The 17,500-nt window shown below is 52.3% G+C and overlaps 1 protein-coding gene across 6 annotated transcripts in view; it reads left to right on the top strand.

Moving 5' to 3' along the window:
• KDM2A (lysine demethylase 2A) overlaps window positions 1-17,500 on the top strand; it is a 243,392-nt gene that overhangs the window by 179,459 nt on the left and 46,433 nt on the right. For all 6 annotated transcript variants that reach the window (XM_077250846.1, XM_077250841.1, XM_077250845.1 and 3 more), the window contains exon 13: window positions 11,560-11,643. In XM_077250846.1, the coding sequence (XP_077106961.1) occupies window positions 11,560-11,643 (84 nt within the window). The remainder of the gene's footprint in view (window positions 1-11,559; window positions 11,644-17,500) is intronic.

The raw sequence follows: 17,500 nt of genomic DNA, 5'->3' as shown, positions 1-17,500 counted from the left end.
CCATGTGCACACGATGCAGATTTTTCCGCAGCGGTTTTGCAAAATCCGCAGTGCAAAACCGCTGCGGTTTTCATTGCGGATTTTTGTGCGGTTTCTTCTGCGGATTCCTCTGCGGGTTTTCAACTGCACTTTCCTATTGGTGCAAGATGAAATCCGCAGTGGAATCTGCAGAAAGAAGTGACATGCTCCTTCTTTTTTTCGCGCGGATTTTTCTGCATCGTGTGCACTGCGGATTTTGTTTTCCATAGGGTTACATTGTACTGTACACCGTATGGAAAACTGCTGCGGATCCGCAGCAAAATCCGCAGCGTGTGCACATACCCTAAAGCTTCCAATACATGCTTGATACATGGTGATTTACTGAGGCGTTGTAGCTGCACACGAGGAGGGCGACTTACCGAGGCGTTATAGCTGCACACGAGGAGGGGGACTTACCGAGGTGTTATAGCTGCACACAAGGAGGGTGACTTACTGAGGAGTTATAGCTGCACACGAGGAGGAGGGGGACTTACCGAGGTGTTATAGCTACACACGAGGAGGGCGACTTAGGCTACTTTCACACTAGCGTCGGTATGGGGCCGTCGCCATGTGTCACCTGACATACCGATGCATGCTGTGAAATAAAAGCCCAATGGGGGCAGCGGATGCAGTTTTTCAACGCATCCACTGCCCCATCGTAATGTCCAGGGAGGAGGGGGCGGAGTTTCGGCTGCGGTCGAAAAAGGCAGACACGACGTGCAAAAAAACGTTACATGGAACGTGTTTTGTGTGCCGACGGTCCGCCAAAACACGACGCATCCGTCGTACGAAGGATGCGACGTGTGGCCATATGTCGCAATGCGTCGCTAATGCAAGCCTATGGAGAAAAAACGCATCCTGCGGGCAACTTTGCAGGATGCGTTTTTTCTCCAAAACGACTCATTGCGACGTGCGTCGAAAGACGCTAGTGTGAAAGTAGCCTTACCAAAGTGTTATAGCTGCACACGAGAAGGAGGGGGACTTACCAAGGTGTTATAGCTGCATACGAGGAGGGAGACTTACCGAGGTGTTATAGCTGCACACGAGGAGGGAGACTTACCGAGGTGTTATAGCTGCACACGAGGAGGGAGACTTACCGAGGTGTTATAGCTGCACACGAGGAGGGAGACTTATCGAGGTGTTATAGCTGCACACGAGGAGGGAGACTTACCGAGGTGTTATAGCTGCACACGAGGAGGGAGACTTACCGAGGTGTTATAGCTGCACACGAGGAGGGAGACTTACCGAGGTGTTATAGCTGCACACGAGGAGGGACCGAGGTGTTCTAGCTGCACACGAGGAGGGAGACTTACCGAGGTGTTATAGCTGCACATGAGGAGGGCGACTTACCGAGGCGTTATAGCTGCACACTAGAAGGGCGTCTTACTGAGGAGTTAAAGCTGCACACGAGGAGGGCGACTTACTGAGGTGTTATAGCTGCACACGAGGAGGGCGACTTACTGAGGTGTTATAGCTGCTCACGAGGAGGGCGACTTACCAAGGCGTTATAGCTGCACACTAGAAGGGCGACTTACCAAGGAGTTATAGCTGCACACGAGGAGGGCGACATACCGAGGCGTTATAGCTGCTCACGAGGAGGGCGACTTACCAAGGCGTTATAGCTGCACACTAGAAGGGCGACTTACTGAGGAGTTATAGCTGCACACGAGGAGGGCGACATACCGAGGCGTTATAGCTGCACACGAGGAGGGCGACTTACCGAGGTGTTATAGCTGCACACGAGGAGGGAGACTTACCGAGGCGTTATAGCTGCACACTAGAAGGGCGACTTACTGAGGAGTTATAGCTGCACACGAGGAGGGCGACATACCGAGGCGTTATAGCTGCACACGAGGAGGGCGACTTACCGAGGCGTTATAGCTGCACACGAGGAGGGCGACTTACCGAGGTGTTATAGCTGCACACGAGGAGGGCGACTTACCGAGGCGTTATAGCTGCACACTAGAAGGGCGACTTACTGAGGAGTTATAGCTGCACACGAGGAGGGCGACATACCGAGGCGTTATAGCTGCACACGAGGAGGGCGACTTACCGAGGCGTTATAGCTGCACACGAGGAGGGCGACTTACCGAGGCGTTATAGCTGCACACTAGAAGGGCGACTTACTGAGGAGTTATAGCTGCACACGAGGAGGGCGACATACCGAGGCGTTATAGCTGCACACGAGGAGGGCGACTTACCGAGGCGTTATAGCTGCACACTAGAAGGGCGACTTACTGAGGAGTTATAGCTGCACACGAGGAGGGCGACATACCGAGGTGTTATAGCTGCACACGAGGAGGGAGACTTACCGAGGCGTTATAGCTGCACACTAGAAGGGCGTCTTACTGAGGAGTTGTAGCTGCACACGAGGAGGGTGACTTACTGAGGTGTTATAGCTGCACACGAGAAGGGCGACTTACTGAGGAGTTATAGCTGCACACGAGGAGGGCGACTTACTGAGGAGTTATAGCTGCACACGAGGAGGGCGACTTACTGAGGTGTTATAGCTGCACACGAGGAGGGCGACTTACTGAGGCGTTATAGCTGCACACGAGGAGGGCGACTTACTGAGGTGTTATAGCTGCACACGAGGAGGGCGACTTACTGAGGTGTTATAGCTGCACACGAGGAGGGCGACTTACTGAGGTGTTATAGCTGCACACGAGGAGGGCGACTTACTGAGGTGTTATAGCTGCTCACGAGGAGGGCGACTTACCAAGGCGTTATAGCTGCACACTAGAAGGGCGACTTACCAAGGAGTTATAGCTGCACACGAGGAGGGCGACATACCGAGGCGTTATAGCTGCTCACGAGGAGGGCGACTTACCAAGGCGTTATAGCTGCACACTAGAAGGGCGACTTACTGAGGAGTTATAGCTGCACACGAGGAGGGCGACATACCGAGGCGTTATAGCTGCACACGAGGAGGGCGACTTACCGAGGTGTTATAGCTGCACACTAGAAGGGCGACTTACTGAGGAGTTATAGCTGCACACGAGGAGGGCGACATACCGAGGTGTTATAGCTGCACACGAGGAGGGAGACTTACCGAGGCGTTATAGCTGCACACTAGAAGGGCGTCTTACTGAGGAGTTGTAGCTGCACACGAGGAGGGTGACTTACTGAGGTGTTATAGCTGCACACGAGAAGGGCGACTTACTGAGGAGTTATAGCTGCACACGAGGAGGGCGACTTACTGAGGAGTTATAGCTGCACACGAGGAGGGCGACTTACTGAGGTGTTATAGCTGCACACGAGGAGGGCGACTTACTGAGGCGTTATAGCTGCACACGAGGAGGGCGACTTACTGAGGTGTTATAGCTGCACACGAGGAGGGCGACTTACTGAGGTGTTATAGCTGCACACGAGGAGGGCGACTTACTGAGGTGTTATAGCTGCACACGAGGAGGGCGACTTACTGAGGTGTTATAGCTGCTCACGAGGAGGGCGACTTACCAAGGCGTTATAGCTGCACACTAGAAGGGCGACTTACCAAGGAGTTATAGCTGCACACGAGGAGGGCGACATACCGAGGCGTTATAGCTGCTCACGAGGAGGGCGACTTACCAAGGCGTTATAGCTGCACACTAGAAGGGCGACTTACTGAGGAGTTATAGCTGCACACGAGGAGGGCGACATACCGAGGCGTTATAGCTGCACACGAGGAGGGCGACTTACCGAGGCGTTATAGCTGCACACTAGAAGGGCGACTTACTGAGGAGTTATAGCTGCACACGAGGAGGGCGACTTACTGAGGCGTTATAGCTGCACACGAGGAGGGGGACTTAGGCTACTTTCACACTAGCGTCGGGCTCGGCCCGTCGCAGTGCGTTGGGCCGAGGTTACCGACGCTAGCGTTCTCTGCGCCGCACAACGGGGGCAGCGGATGCATTTTTCCAGCGCATCCGCCGCCCCATTGTGAGGTGCGGGGAGGTGGGGGCAGAGTTCCGGCCGCACATGCGCGGTCGGAAAAAGCGGACCGTTGGTGGCAAAAAACGTTACATGTAGCGTTGTTTTGTGCCGACGTTCCGCCACAACCGTCGCACGATGGTTGCGACGTGTCAATCCGTCGCAATACGTCGCTTAATGTTAGTCTATGGGGAAAAAACGCATCCTGCAAGCACTTTTGCAGGATGCGTTTTTTCGGCCAAACGACGCATTGCGACGGATTGCAAGAAACGCTAGTGTGAAAGTAGCCTTACCGAGGCGTTATAGCTGCGCAGGAGGAGAGGGCCTTACGAAGACCAGCATATTATACACACCCTTCTTGATTAAATCTACTCAGGATACTAGTTTGTGTCTGGTGAGTATCAGTGCTTTATTACACTATATACCGTAACTGGAAAGGTTTTGTACATCAGAAAACTAGTGTAGGTGGAGCATGTAATACTTACACACAGGGGATCTCCTGCTATTTCCGGAAGGTCCGGTTGTGCACCTTCTCCGGTCTGCACACTGAGGGTTGTGTACTGGGAATCTGCTCGTTAGCATGATTACTCACACCCTGTGCACCATGGGTCCGGCGTTACCACTGGTGCCGTCTGTTTCTTGGGGTGGCGCACTTAATGTAAATATCCTCTTTTCTAGGCGCAGTGGTAGGTTCACACCTTGTGTTTTCGCAGCTTTCTTTTTTTTTTCACCTACATCAAAAACCAGTTTTGGTAGAAAAACCGCTGTATGCAGTATTCTTATTTATCATGTTCCTGCAGCATTTAAGTGAAAATTGTTGCATAAACACTGAAAGATTTGACATGATGCGGTTTTCCAAACACTACCGGCAGCACAAAAAACGGAGCATGAGGATGAGCTTTTAGAAATCCCATTCCCTTTTCCGGGACTGTAAAACTCAGCATTTTTGCCTCAGAACAAAACACACCACAATAATACTGGTAGATTCCCTGACAGCTGGGAGACACCCCTGTAGGAGCGATTCTTGTCACCCATCTTAAAGGGGTTGAATCCAACACCCTTCTCCATAATATAATAATTTGATTTGCACATTGTCAACATATTCTACAGCACTTTACAGAGCAGAGGTGAGATATCCAAACAATATACTATGTTAGAGGGTAAGGTTGGCCATACGCTTTGGATGGCTGTCAACTGAACGATGTTTCTGCTGATTGCCCTTCAGCCAACTGAGATGACACTCCCATACATAGGTGCTCCTGTGCCTTCCAGAGAAAGCCCTCGTGACATGTCAGCCAGCAGCTTAACTCGGGGCAAACCATGCGATCAGCAGTCTGACATTGGACACACACAGTTGACAGCAGTCGGGCGATGTCCCCATACACATTACTGTCAGCCGAACCTGTCAATATTGGTGGGTTCAGCCAACTTAAGGCCCCATACACATTAATCTAAACGCATAAGTCATGAGAACAATGAGGGCCCTGCTTACACAAGGTAAAGACAAAGGCAGGGAGCCAGCACACCGAGGAAATGCAGAAAGCACGGATCTCCGTCCTGACGTGACGTAGCAAGTATCCAAAATGAAGAGATGATCCAGCTTCCATATAAAATGTAAAAGTTTAATCCAACATATTAAAATGAGGAGACGACTCCTGGGACGGCATCATACACATAGTAAGGCGAGCGACGCGTTTCGACCTAGCGGTCTTAAGACCGCTAGGTCGAAACGCGTCGCTCGCCTTACTATGTGTATGATGCCGTCCCAGGAGTCGTCTCCTCATTTTAATATGTTGGATTAAACTTTTACATTTTATATGGAAGCTGGATCATCTCTTCATTTTGGTTACACAAGGTAAAGACTGCTTGAATACATGTGGGGATTCCCTAGCAACCAGGTAACCCACACATGTACTCAGGCTGGCTAGCAGCCGTAAATCATTCAGCTGCGTCAACAAAAATTAAATCTCCAAGCGGTTACAAATACTCTGAGACGACCCACACGTGCTCGAGAAAACCCAAGCAAAGAGTACACTCGCTCATCACTACTCAGAACCTGTTTAGTTTAGGCTGCATTCATTTATATCTTCAGTTTTAAAGTTGAAGCCTTAAACAGGTAAAGTTTAACTTTTATTCTACTTCCACATATGTAGCAAATATTTTACATGTACCTGCCTGAAATCGGCTGGGGAAAGAGTTCGGTAAGCTGGAAAGCCCCCAAGGCAAAGGTTAGGATTTGTTTCAGCTTTGTGGCAGTATGCTTTGGGTTAGTGTGGTGCCACCTGCAGGTCATTTTTTCGTACTGCAGTTTTATGAATATTAATGTGTAAAATGTATTTTGTGATCACATCGTGGATGTGTGGTTTGTTTGGCTATTTTCTTGCTGAAGGGGGCAAGTTTACCTTTCTAATGTTATATCATTTGTGTGTGAGTGCAGTATGAACAGAGATCAAAAAGGAATACTGAAAAAGAGTGTTTTGAAATAATATAGAAGGAATTAATGTAATGCTGCGTGAACAGGTCACCAGCTAGTATGTGTAAATGTCCAGATAACAAGGGCTGCGGAGCGCATGGAGGGTGTGGAAAAAGTAATAGAAAGGACCAGATCCTGAGGGAGAACAGATAACATTGGTGATGTGATAGGCCAGTCAAGATGTTTTTAGAGCATGCTTAAAACTGCAGATATTGGGAATTGACTGCATTGCGTGGGGTAGAGAATTTCAGAGAACTTGTGCAGCACAATATATATATCATGTGAGATGTGCAAATGCTGGACACTGTTGCTCTATGACAGCGGTATGCTGTTTCTGTAGTGTCCTTTTGATGGTGTTACGGCATGTGTGCTGCAGGATCCCCCCTCTACAGCTCTGGGCATGTGTGCTGCAGGATCCCCCCTCTACAGCTCTGGGCATGTGTGCTGCGGGATCCCCCCTCTACAGCTCTGGGCATGTGTGCTGCAGGATACCTCCCTCTATAGCTCTGGGCATGTGTGCTGCAGGATCCCCCCTACAGCTCTGGGCATGTGTGCTGCAGGATCCCCCCGGTACAGCTCTGGGCATGTGTGCTGCAGGATCCCCCCTACAGCTCTGGGCATGTGTGCTGCAGGATCCCCCCCGTACAGCTCTGGGCATGTGTGCTGCAGGATCCCCCCCTACAGCTCTGGGCATGTGTGCTGCATGATCCCCCTGGTACAGCTCTGGGCATGTGTGCTGCAGGATCCCCCCGGTACAGCTCTGGGCATGTGTGCTGCAGGATCCCTCCCTCTATAGCTCTGGGCATGTGTGCTGCAGGATCCCCCCGGTACAGCTCTGGGCATGTGTGCTGCAGGATCCCCCCGTACAGCTCTGGGCATGTGTGCTGCAGGATCCCCCCCTACAGCTCTGGGCATGTGTGCTGCATGATCCCCCCCGGTACAGCTCTGGGCATGTGTGCTGCAGGATCCCCCCCTACAGCTCTGGGCATGTGTGCTGCAGGATCCCCCCCGTACAGCTCTGGGCATGTGTGCTGCAGGATCCCCCCCTACAGCTCTGGGCATGTGTGCTGCAGGATCCCCCCCGTACAGCTCTGGGCATGTGTGCTGCAGGATCCCCCCCTACAGCTCTGGGCATGTGTGCTGCAGGATCCCTCCCTCTATAGCTCTGGGCATGTGTGCTGCAGGATGCCCCCGGTACAGCTCTGGGCATGTGTGCTGCAGGATTCCCCCCTACAGCTCTGGGCATGTGTGCTGCAGGATCCCCCCGGTACAGCTCTGGGCATATGTGCTGCAGGATCCCTCCCTCTAAAGCTCTGGGCATGTGTGCTGCAGGATCCCCCCTACAGCTCTGGGCATGTGTGCTGCAGGATCCCTCCCTCTATAGCTCTGGGCATGTGTGCTGCAGGATCCCCCCGGTACAGCTCTGGGCATGTGTGCTGCAGGATCCCCCCCCCGGTACAACTCTGGGCATGTGTGCTGCAGGATCCCCCCCGGTACAGCTCTGGGCATGTGTGCTGCAGGATCCCCCCGGTACAGCTCTGGGCATGTGTGCTGCAGGATCCCCCTGGTACAGCTCTGGGCATGTGTGCTGCAGGATTCCCCCCGTACAGCTCTGGGCATGTGTGCTGCAGGATCCCCCCCGGTACAGCTCTGGGCATGTGTGCTGCAGGATCCCTCCCTCTATAGCTCTGGGCATGTGTGCTGCAGGATTCCCCCCGTACAGCTCTGGGCATGTGTGCTGCAGGATCCCCCCGGTACAGCTCTGGGCATGTGTGCTGCAGGATCCCCCCCCCCCCCCCGGTATAGCTCTGGGCATGTGTGCTGCATGATCCCCCCGGTACAGCTCTGGGCATGTGTGCTGCAGGATCCCCCCCCCCCCCCCCGGTATAGCTCTGGGCATGTGTGCTGCATGATCCCCCCGGTACAGCTCTGGGCATGTGTGCTGCAGGATCCCTCCCTCTATAGCTCTGGGCATGTGTGCTGCAGGATCCCTCCCTCTATAGCTCTGGGCATGTGTGCTGCAGGATCCCCCCGGTACAGCTCTGGGCATGTGTGCTGCAGGATCCCCCCGGTACAGCTCTGGGCATGTGTGCTGCAGGATCCCCCCCGTACAGCTCTGGGCATGTGTGCTGCAGGATCCCCCCGTACAGCTCTGGGCATGTGTGCTGCAGGATCCCCCCCCGTACAGCTCTGGGCATGTGTGCTGCAGGATCCCCCCCGTACAGCTCTGGGCATGTGTGCTGCAGGATCCCCCCTGTACAGCTCTGGGCATGTGTGCTGCAGGATTCCCCCCCCCGTACAGCTCTGGGCATGTGTGCTGCAGGATTTCCCCCGGTACAGCTCTGGGCATGTGTGCTGCAGGATCCCTCCCTCTATAGCTCTGGGCATGTGTGCTGCAGGATCCCCCCGTTACAGCTCTGGGCATGTGTGCTGCAGGATCCCCCCGGTACAGCTCTGGGCATGTGTGCTGCAGGATCCCCCCGGTACAGCTCTGGGCATGTATGCTGCAGGATCCCTCCCTCTATAGCTCTGGGCATGTGTGCTGCAGGATCCCCCCGGTACATCTCTGGGCATGTGTGCTGCAGGATCCCTCCCTCTATAGCTCTGGGCATGTGTGCTGCAGGATTCCCCCCGTACAGCTCTGGGCATGTGTGCTGCAGGATCCCTCCCTCTATAGCTCTGGGCATGTGTGCTGCAGGATCCCTCCCTCCATAGCTCTGGGCATGTGTGCTGCAGGATCCCCCCCGTACAGCTCTGGGCATGTGTGCTGCAGGATCCCCCCCGTACAGCTCTGGGCATGTGTGCTGCAGGATCCCCCCGTACAGCTCTGGGCATGTGTGCTGCAGGATCCCCCCCGTACAGCTCTGGGCATGTGTGCTGCAGGATCCCCCCCGTACAGCTCTGGGCATGTGTGCTGCAGGATCCCCCCGTACAGCTCTGGGCATGTGTGCTGCAGGATTCCCCCCCCCCGTACAGCTCTGGGCATGTGTGCTGCAGGATTTCCCCCGCTACAGCTCTGGGCATGTGTGCCTCAGGATCCCTCCCTCTATAGCTCTGGGCATGTGTGCTGCAGGATCCCCCCGTTACAGCTCTGGGCATGTGTGCTGCAGGATCCCCCCGGTACAGCTCTGGGCATGTATGCTGCAGGATCCCTCCCTCTATAGCTCTGGGCATGTGTGCTGCAGGATCCCCCCGGTACATCTCTGGGCATGTGTGCTGCAGGATCCCCCCGGTACAGCTCTGGGCATGTATGCTGCAGGATCCCTCCCTCTATAGCTCTGGGCATGTGTGCTGCAGGATCCCCCCGGTACATCTCTGGGCATGTGTGCTGCAGGATCCCTCCCTCTAGCTCTGGGCATGTGTGCTGCAGGATTCCCCCCGTACAGCTCTGGGCATGTGTGCTGCAGGATTCCCCCCGTACAGCTCTGGGCATGTGTGCTGCAGGATCCCTCCCTCTATAGCTCTGGGCATGTGTGCTGCAGGATCCCCCCCTACATCTCTGGGCATGTGTGCTGCAGGATCCCTCCCTCTATAGCTCTGGGCATGTGTGCTGCAGGATTCCCCCCGTACAGCTCTGGGCATGTGTGCTGCAGGATCCCTCCCTCTATAGCTCTGGGCATGTGTGCTGCAGGATCCCCCCCTACAGCTCTGGGCATGTGTGCTGCAGGATCCCCCCGGTACAGCTCTGGGCATGTGTGCTGCAGGATCCCCCCGGTACAGCTCTGGGCATGTGTGCTGCAGGATCCCCCCGGTACAGCTCTGGGCATGTGTGCTGCAGGATCCCCCCCGTACAGCTCTGGGCATGTGTGCTGCAGGATCCCTCCCTCTATAGCTCTGGGCATGTGTGCTGCAGGATCCCCCCCTACAGCTCTGGGCATGTGTGCTGCAGGATCCCCCCCCGGTACAGCTCTGGGCATGTGTGCTGCAGGATTCCCCCCCGGTACAGCTCTGGGCATGTGTGCTGCAGGATCCCCCCCTACAGCTCTGGGCATGTGTGCTGCAGGATCCCCCCCTACAGCTCTGGGCATGTGTGCTGCAGGATCCCCCCCCCGTACAGCTCTGGGCATGTGTGCTGCAGGATCCCCCCCCGTACAGCTCTGGGCATGTGTGCTGCAGGATCCCCCCCGGTACAGCTCTGGGCATGTGTGCTGCAGGATCCCCCCCGGTACAGCTCTGGGCATGTGTGCTGCAGGATCCCCCCCGTACAGCTCTGGGCATGTGTGCTGCAGGATCCCTCCCTCTATAGCTCTGGGCATGTGTGCTGCAGGATCCCCCCCTACAGCTCTGGGCATGTGTGCTGCAGGATCCCCCCCCGTACAGCTCTGGGCATGTGTGCTGCAGGATCCCCCCCGTACAGCTCTGGGCATGTGTGCTGCAGGATCCCTCCCTCTATAGCTCTGGGCATGTGTGCTGCAGGATCCCCCCCTACAGCTCTGGGCATGTGTGCTGCAGGATCCCCCCCCGTACAGCTCTGGGCATGTGTGCTGCAGGATCCCCCCCCCGTACAGCTCTGGGCATGTGTGCTGCAGGATCCCCCCCGGTACAGCTCTGGGCATGTGTGCTGCAGTATGGCTCCGCATTTCCTCCCCCTGGGGTGAGAGACGGGAAGTCAGGACAGTTGTGCAGAGGGAGGAGAGTCTCGTCCTCGGCCAATGAGGAGGCTGCTCCCCACCCCACCTCCTCCGTCTGCTTCCCTCCTCGGGCCCGGCCGCCCCTTCCCCCTCTTTTGTGTGACCTACTCCCCGCCTCCTGCAAAGCACTGCTGGGAAGAGTGTGTGGCAAGTGCAGGCGGCCGGGAGGGATCTGTCCGGGCGGTCGCAGGCGGCTTGGCATGAGGCAGGCGGGAGCCGGTGTGCTCGGCTGTGAGGCTGGCGGCATGAGGACTGCAGCAGCCCGGCTCCCTCCCACGGACTGAGCTGGCGAGTGGCAGGAAATGTGCTGCTGCTCAGTGCTGACACGGGGTGAGTGGTGTGTGGCATCTGTGTGGCCCCCGCCCTGCTGCTCATGGTCCTCGCCTGGTCAGTGTGTGGTGCAGCGCCGCTAGCCCAGATGGCAGGGTGGCACTGTCGGGGGCATGTCCTGCTGCAGCGTATGTCCACACACACTGTGTAACCTGCCCCTCCTTTTCTTTCTCCCTGTTCCCTGGAGGGTGATAGAAGCTTCTGGAGGAACACGCACAGGACCCACCTGAACTCGCCCTCACCGGAGTCCCCATTGTCCAGTGGCCCAAGAGGCAGCAGGTAAGTCCGCTCTGCATGCGCTCCTTCATTTCTCCCGGTGTGTTTCTCCCGTTGTATTTCTCCCGTTGTATTTCTCCCGTTGTATTTCTCCCGGTGTGACCAGCTCGTGGGGCAAGGAATTGTGCCATTGTCTTCTAGCTATACGTTTATGTGCCAAGTTTTGCCTGATTCTGTCTTTTGGGAAAATCATCAAACGTGTCTTGTTTTTTATTCACACGCTTGTATAGAACAGATGTAATGCGCGCAGATGTAGCAGAGCCTAATTTGTCACTGACATTCAGCTAGATAACTTGCTATGTTACAATGCAAGGGAGTGACTTGCAGTCCTATGTAAACACACAGAAGAAGGTGAATGACAGGTTCGGCTCTGCTATGTCTGTATTATTTCTGCCACATAGGGCTGGTTATATAAAGAAGCCATTGATGAGCCTTCACAGATATGTATACCGGAAAGAGACCAGCTTTTACAGTTGGGACATTGTATTTGATGGTCACACTTGCTATAAATGGATTGCAAGCTGCTGTTCTCTGGTATCAGCCACTTCTGCCTGGAGAGATACTGGTGCTAGGGTTTGGCTATGGGATTATTGGACAGGAAGTCTGCTGTGTGCTGGGAAGTCCGTTCCCCAGTTGTGTCTGGCATGGTTTTGGCTCTGAGGAGCCCCTTAACCTTTGACATACATGTTTGTGAATGTGATTCGTTGCTCTTAATATAAGCGGAACTTATGTGCTTATGTCACACAGCATGGGCCTGGGTGTGGTCTTAATGCTTTATTGCACGCAGGCTATTAACGTTTGTTTTCTCTCAGAAACCTGAAATCACACAGTATGAAAGGCTGGAAGGACTATGTCACAGTGTACAGTTTATCGGCAGGAGGTGCCAGATGTCTGACCCCCACCGATCTCGCATTTATACCCTATCCTGCAATTGTCTGTCATCAGACAACCCCTTTAAGGGCTGTCTATGCCGCAGATTATCTAGGCACAAAATCTGCAGTGTGTTGCAGTAGGAGCATCATAAATGAGATTTCACAAAATCTCATCCACCCAACTGCACCCAAAATCCCCAGCCTAAATTTACACAGGTTGCGGATTTCCAGGCTGAAATTGGTTAAATTGTGCAGCGGATTTCCTCATTCATTCTTCATCCTCTGCAATGCAACTGCACAGACCATAAGAGTAACATTGGCTGGTCCTGGCTCCTTGTTCTTCTGTGCCCTTGTGGGAATCCAGCCTTGGACCTCGACAGACACCACTGCAGCTCCCGAGGAGGACCCTGGGGAGGAGGGTCCGCGCTCTTCTATCCAGGGCCCCAGCCAGATCTGCTGATTGTGCCTTAATCATTACCTCCGGCCAGGTGATGGATGGGGTGAGAAATATCAGGAGGGCTAAGTTCACACCATGTTCATGCTTATCAGCCGTGTCCTGTTCTGTACCTGCGATGTGTTTATGCCTCACACACCTTATACACTTATATATTCTATAATTTCGTAGGATGAAGGCATATATCATTCATTGCTTACACTGTGTTAACATTTAATCAACATTTATTTTATACGCTACTGATTACATTTTTGTTATGATTTTAGGGGTATAAATAAATCCCATAATTTGCATTATTAAATTATTGTAGTTTTGCTGTGATCGTGAGTGTATGTATGCATAGTGTATACACACCCACACACACCCACCCACCGTGTGCTTTTGGCATGGAATACATTTTTTTTTCACTCTTTTTGCTATGTTTGGCAGGTGGTCTCTTTCTCCTATACTTTACCATCCAGTGGTTTTGGAAAACCTCACCTGCATTTCAATTTTGGACTTTCTTACCAGCTAGCAATAAATAAATAAAAAATGTACATCTCAATTATGTAGCAAAAACATGGTGTGAACATAGATTTTTATTTCAGAGTTTGTCAGTACTATAACAATATCTGTTTAAACGCTTGCCGGACATATTCCTAGACACACTACCTCTGAGAATTATATACTTTGTTGTCAATAAAAAAAAAAAAAGTAACTGCAGTACAGTACTTAAACTGTAGGAGAACATGGCCACACAGCCCTAAGCAGGTATAGCGTCTTAGTACAGATTCATGTGACTCCCACATGTACAGAGGATGGTTTCCCTTTGAAGTAACGCTTGTATTGTATCTAATAGAGCAAAACTGAAAGAAGCATTAGCAAATATTTATCCTATTAATAAATTGCGGTCATCATATTATATAGCACTGTGTACTTACAGTTACTAATTTTGCTCTTTTGCCCAGCTAATTCTTCTCTTTTCCTTTAGATATATGATGTCATGTGAATAAAAACTGACTAGCTGAATCTTTCTAAGCTCTATGTAGTAACATGATGTCTCTTTTCCCTGCATGACTCATCATTAGAACTACAATTCTATTACACTGCAATGTCCTTGGCAGCCCAACTCCACTTTTTTTCAACTCCTGACCCAGCTGCTCTGCTACTCCCCCCTGCCAGGGACTTTGAAGTGAGATAGAATTGTACACTGCTCAAAAAAAATAAAGGGAACACTAAAATCCCACATCCTAGATATCACTGAATGAAATATTCCAGTTGTAAATATTTATTCATTACATAGTGGAATGTGTTGAGAACAATAAAACCTAAAAATGATCAATGTAAATTACAACAATATCCCACGGAGGTCTGGAGTTGGAATGATGCTTAAAATCAAAGTAGATAATGAAGTTACAGGCTCATCCAACTTCAGTGGAAATGCCCCAAGACAAGGAAAAGATGCTCAGTAGTGTGTGTGGCCTTCACGTGCCTGTATGACCTCCCTACAATGCCTGGGCATGCTCCTGATGAGGCGGCAGATGGTCTCCTGAGGGATCTCATCCCAGACCTAGACTAAAGCATCCGCCAACTCCTGGACAGTCTGTGGTGCAACATGACGTTGGTGGATGGTGCGAGACATGATGTGTTCAATCAGATTCAGGTCTGGGGAACGGGCGGGCCAGTCCATAGCTTCAATTCCTTCATCTTGCAGGAACTGCTGACACACTCCAGCCACATGAGGTCTGGCATTGTCCTGCATTAGGAGGAACCCAGGGCCAACCGCACCAGCATATGGTCTCACAAGGGATCTGAGGATCTCATCTCGGTACCTAATGGCAGTCAGGCTACCTCTGGCGAGCACATGGAGGGCTGTGCGCCCTCCAAAGAAATACCACCCCACACCATTACTGACCACTGCCAAACTGGTCATGCTGAAGGATGTCGCAGGCAGCAGATCGCTCTCCACGGCGTCTCCAGACTCTGTCACGTCTGTCACATGTGCTCAGTGTGAACCTGCTTTCGTCTGTGAAGCGCACAGGGCGCCAGTGGTGAATTTGCCAATCCTGGTGTTTTGTGGCAAATGTCAATCGTCCTGCATGGTGTTGGGCTGTGAGCACAACCGCCATCTGTGGACGTCGGGCACTCAGACCATCCTCATGGAGTCGGTTTCTAACCGTTTGTGCAGACACATGCACATTTGTGGCCTTGCTGGAGGTCATTTTGCAGGGCTCTGGCAGTGCTCCTCCTGTTCCTCCTTGCACAAAGGCTGAGATAGCGGTCCTGCTGCTGGGTTGTTGCCCTCCCACGGCCCCCTCCACGTCTCCCTCCACGTCTCCTGGTGTACTGGCCTGTCTTCTGGTGGTGCCTCCAGCCTCTGGACACTACACTGACAGACACAGCAAACCTTCTTGCCACAGCTCGCATTGATGTGCCATCCTGGATGAGCTGCACTACCTGAAGCACTTGTGTGGGTTGTAGAGTCCGTCTCATGCTACCACGAGTGTGAAAGCATAACCAACATTCAAAAGTGACAAAACATCTGCCAGAAAGCATTGGTACTGAGATGTGGTCTGTGGTCCCCACCTGCAGAACCACTCCTTTGAGCGTGCCTGGATAATTGCCAATCATTTCCATCTGTTGTATATTCCATTTGCACAACAGCATGTGAAATTGATTGTCAAACAGTGTTGCTTCCTAAGTGGACAGTTTGATTTCACAGAAGTTTGATTTACTTGGAGTTACATTCTGTTGTTTACGTGTTCCCTTTATTTTTTATTTTTTTTGAGCAGTGTTGTTATGATGAGTCATGCAGGGAAAAGAGGCCTCCGGTTTCTGCATAGAGCTTAGAAGGATTCAGCTAGTCAGCTTTTTTTATCACGTGATATTATACACCTAATGAAAAAGTGAAGAATTAGCTAGTTTGAAGGACTAAATGAGCTAATGCAAGTACACAGTGCTATATGACACGATGACTGCAATATTGAGCAATGCTTTTTGAAGTATGGTACGAGGACCCTTACAACTCTGACAGCACTATAGTCTGTGGCGAAGCTTGGGGGCTCCAATTCAAACATAATAGTCTTGATATGTGCGTTAAAGGGACCTTTAGGGCCCTCTAGGTTCCAGTGCGCCAGTGAGCTCACAGTCCGTGCGGGAAGCAGACGGCCAGGGACCTGACGGACATCAGAAGGTGAGTATGTACTGTTTTTTTTTTTACATTTACAATGGTAACCAGGGTAAACATCGGGTTACTAAGCGCGGCCCTGCGCTTAGTAACCCGATGTTTACCCTGGTTACCCGGGGACTTCGGCATCGTTGTTTATATCGCTGCAGCGTCGCTTAATGTGACGGTACCTTTAGGCTACAGATCTGGCGCTTCCGACTTTTTGGTAGAATAAAAGCCTATGGGAACTGGAAGGAACCGGAAAGTGATGAATTCCGGCGCCAGATTCTGTTCTTTTTAAAATTGAGCATTCTACAAATTTTTTTTAATCCGATTATCTGGATATGCTAGTCGGATCCGTTGAAAAAACGGATCCGTCGCATCAGTTTTTCACAATCTGCGACGGATCAGTTTTTTTCAGCATTCGACGGATTGTCTGGTCAACGGCAAAAGCCTGATGTGTGAAAGTAACCTTAATGAGATGCCTGTTCTCCGTGGTGGGACTATGGACAGTGTCTTATCTTCCTGCTCTAAAGCTGGAGTTACACTAAACGACTTACCAACGATCACGACCAGCGATACGACCTGGCCGTGATCGTTGGTAAGTCGTTGTGTGGTCGCTAGTGAGCTGTCACACAGACGGCTCTCTCCAGCGACCAACGATCAGGGGAACGACTTCGGCATCGTTGAAACTGTCTTCAACGATGCCGAAGTCCCCCTGCAGCACCCGGGTAACCAGGGTAAACATCGGGTTACTAAGTGCAGGGCCGCGCTTAGTAACCCGATATTTACCCTGGTTACCATTGTAAAAGTAAAAAAAAAAAAACACTACATACTCACATTCTGATGTCTGTCACGTCCCCCGCCGACGTCCACAGGGTTAAAACTGCTTTCGGCAAGAGCGCTGCTGCCGAGAGCTTCCCTGCACTGAATGTGTCAGCGCCGGCAGTAACAGCGGTGATGTCACCGCTGTGCTCTGCTTTATGGCCGGCGCTGACAGTCAGTGCAGGGAAGCTCTCGGCCGGAGCGCGTGCATTAGCAGCGCTCCTGCCGAAAGCAGTTTTAACCCTGTGGACGCCGGGGGACGTGACAGACATCAGAATGTGAGTATGTACTGTTTTTTGTTTTTTTTTAACTTTTACAATGGTAACCAGGGTAAATATCGGGTTACTAAGCGCGGCCGATCCAGCGATGACAGCGGGTGATCAGCGACCAAAAAATGGTCCTGATCATTCCCCAACGACCAACGATCTCCCAGCAGGGGCCTGATCGTTGGTCGCTGTCACACATAACGAGATCGTTAGCGGGATCGTTGCTACGTCACCAAAAGCGTGACGTTGCAACGATATCGTTAACGATATCGTTGTGTGACTCAGCCTTAAGACAGAG

Source organism: Ranitomeya variabilis, chromosome 4 (genome assembly GCF_051348905.1).
Source record: "Ranitomeya variabilis isolate aRanVar5 chromosome 4, aRanVar5.hap1, whole genome shotgun sequence".
In the NCBI taxonomy this organism is placed as follows: domain Eukaryota; kingdom Metazoa; phylum Chordata; class Amphibia; order Anura; family Dendrobatidae; genus Ranitomeya; species Ranitomeya variabilis.
Note: the sequence above shows the minus strand (reverse complement) of the source record. Positions and strands in the feature narration are given on the sequence as shown.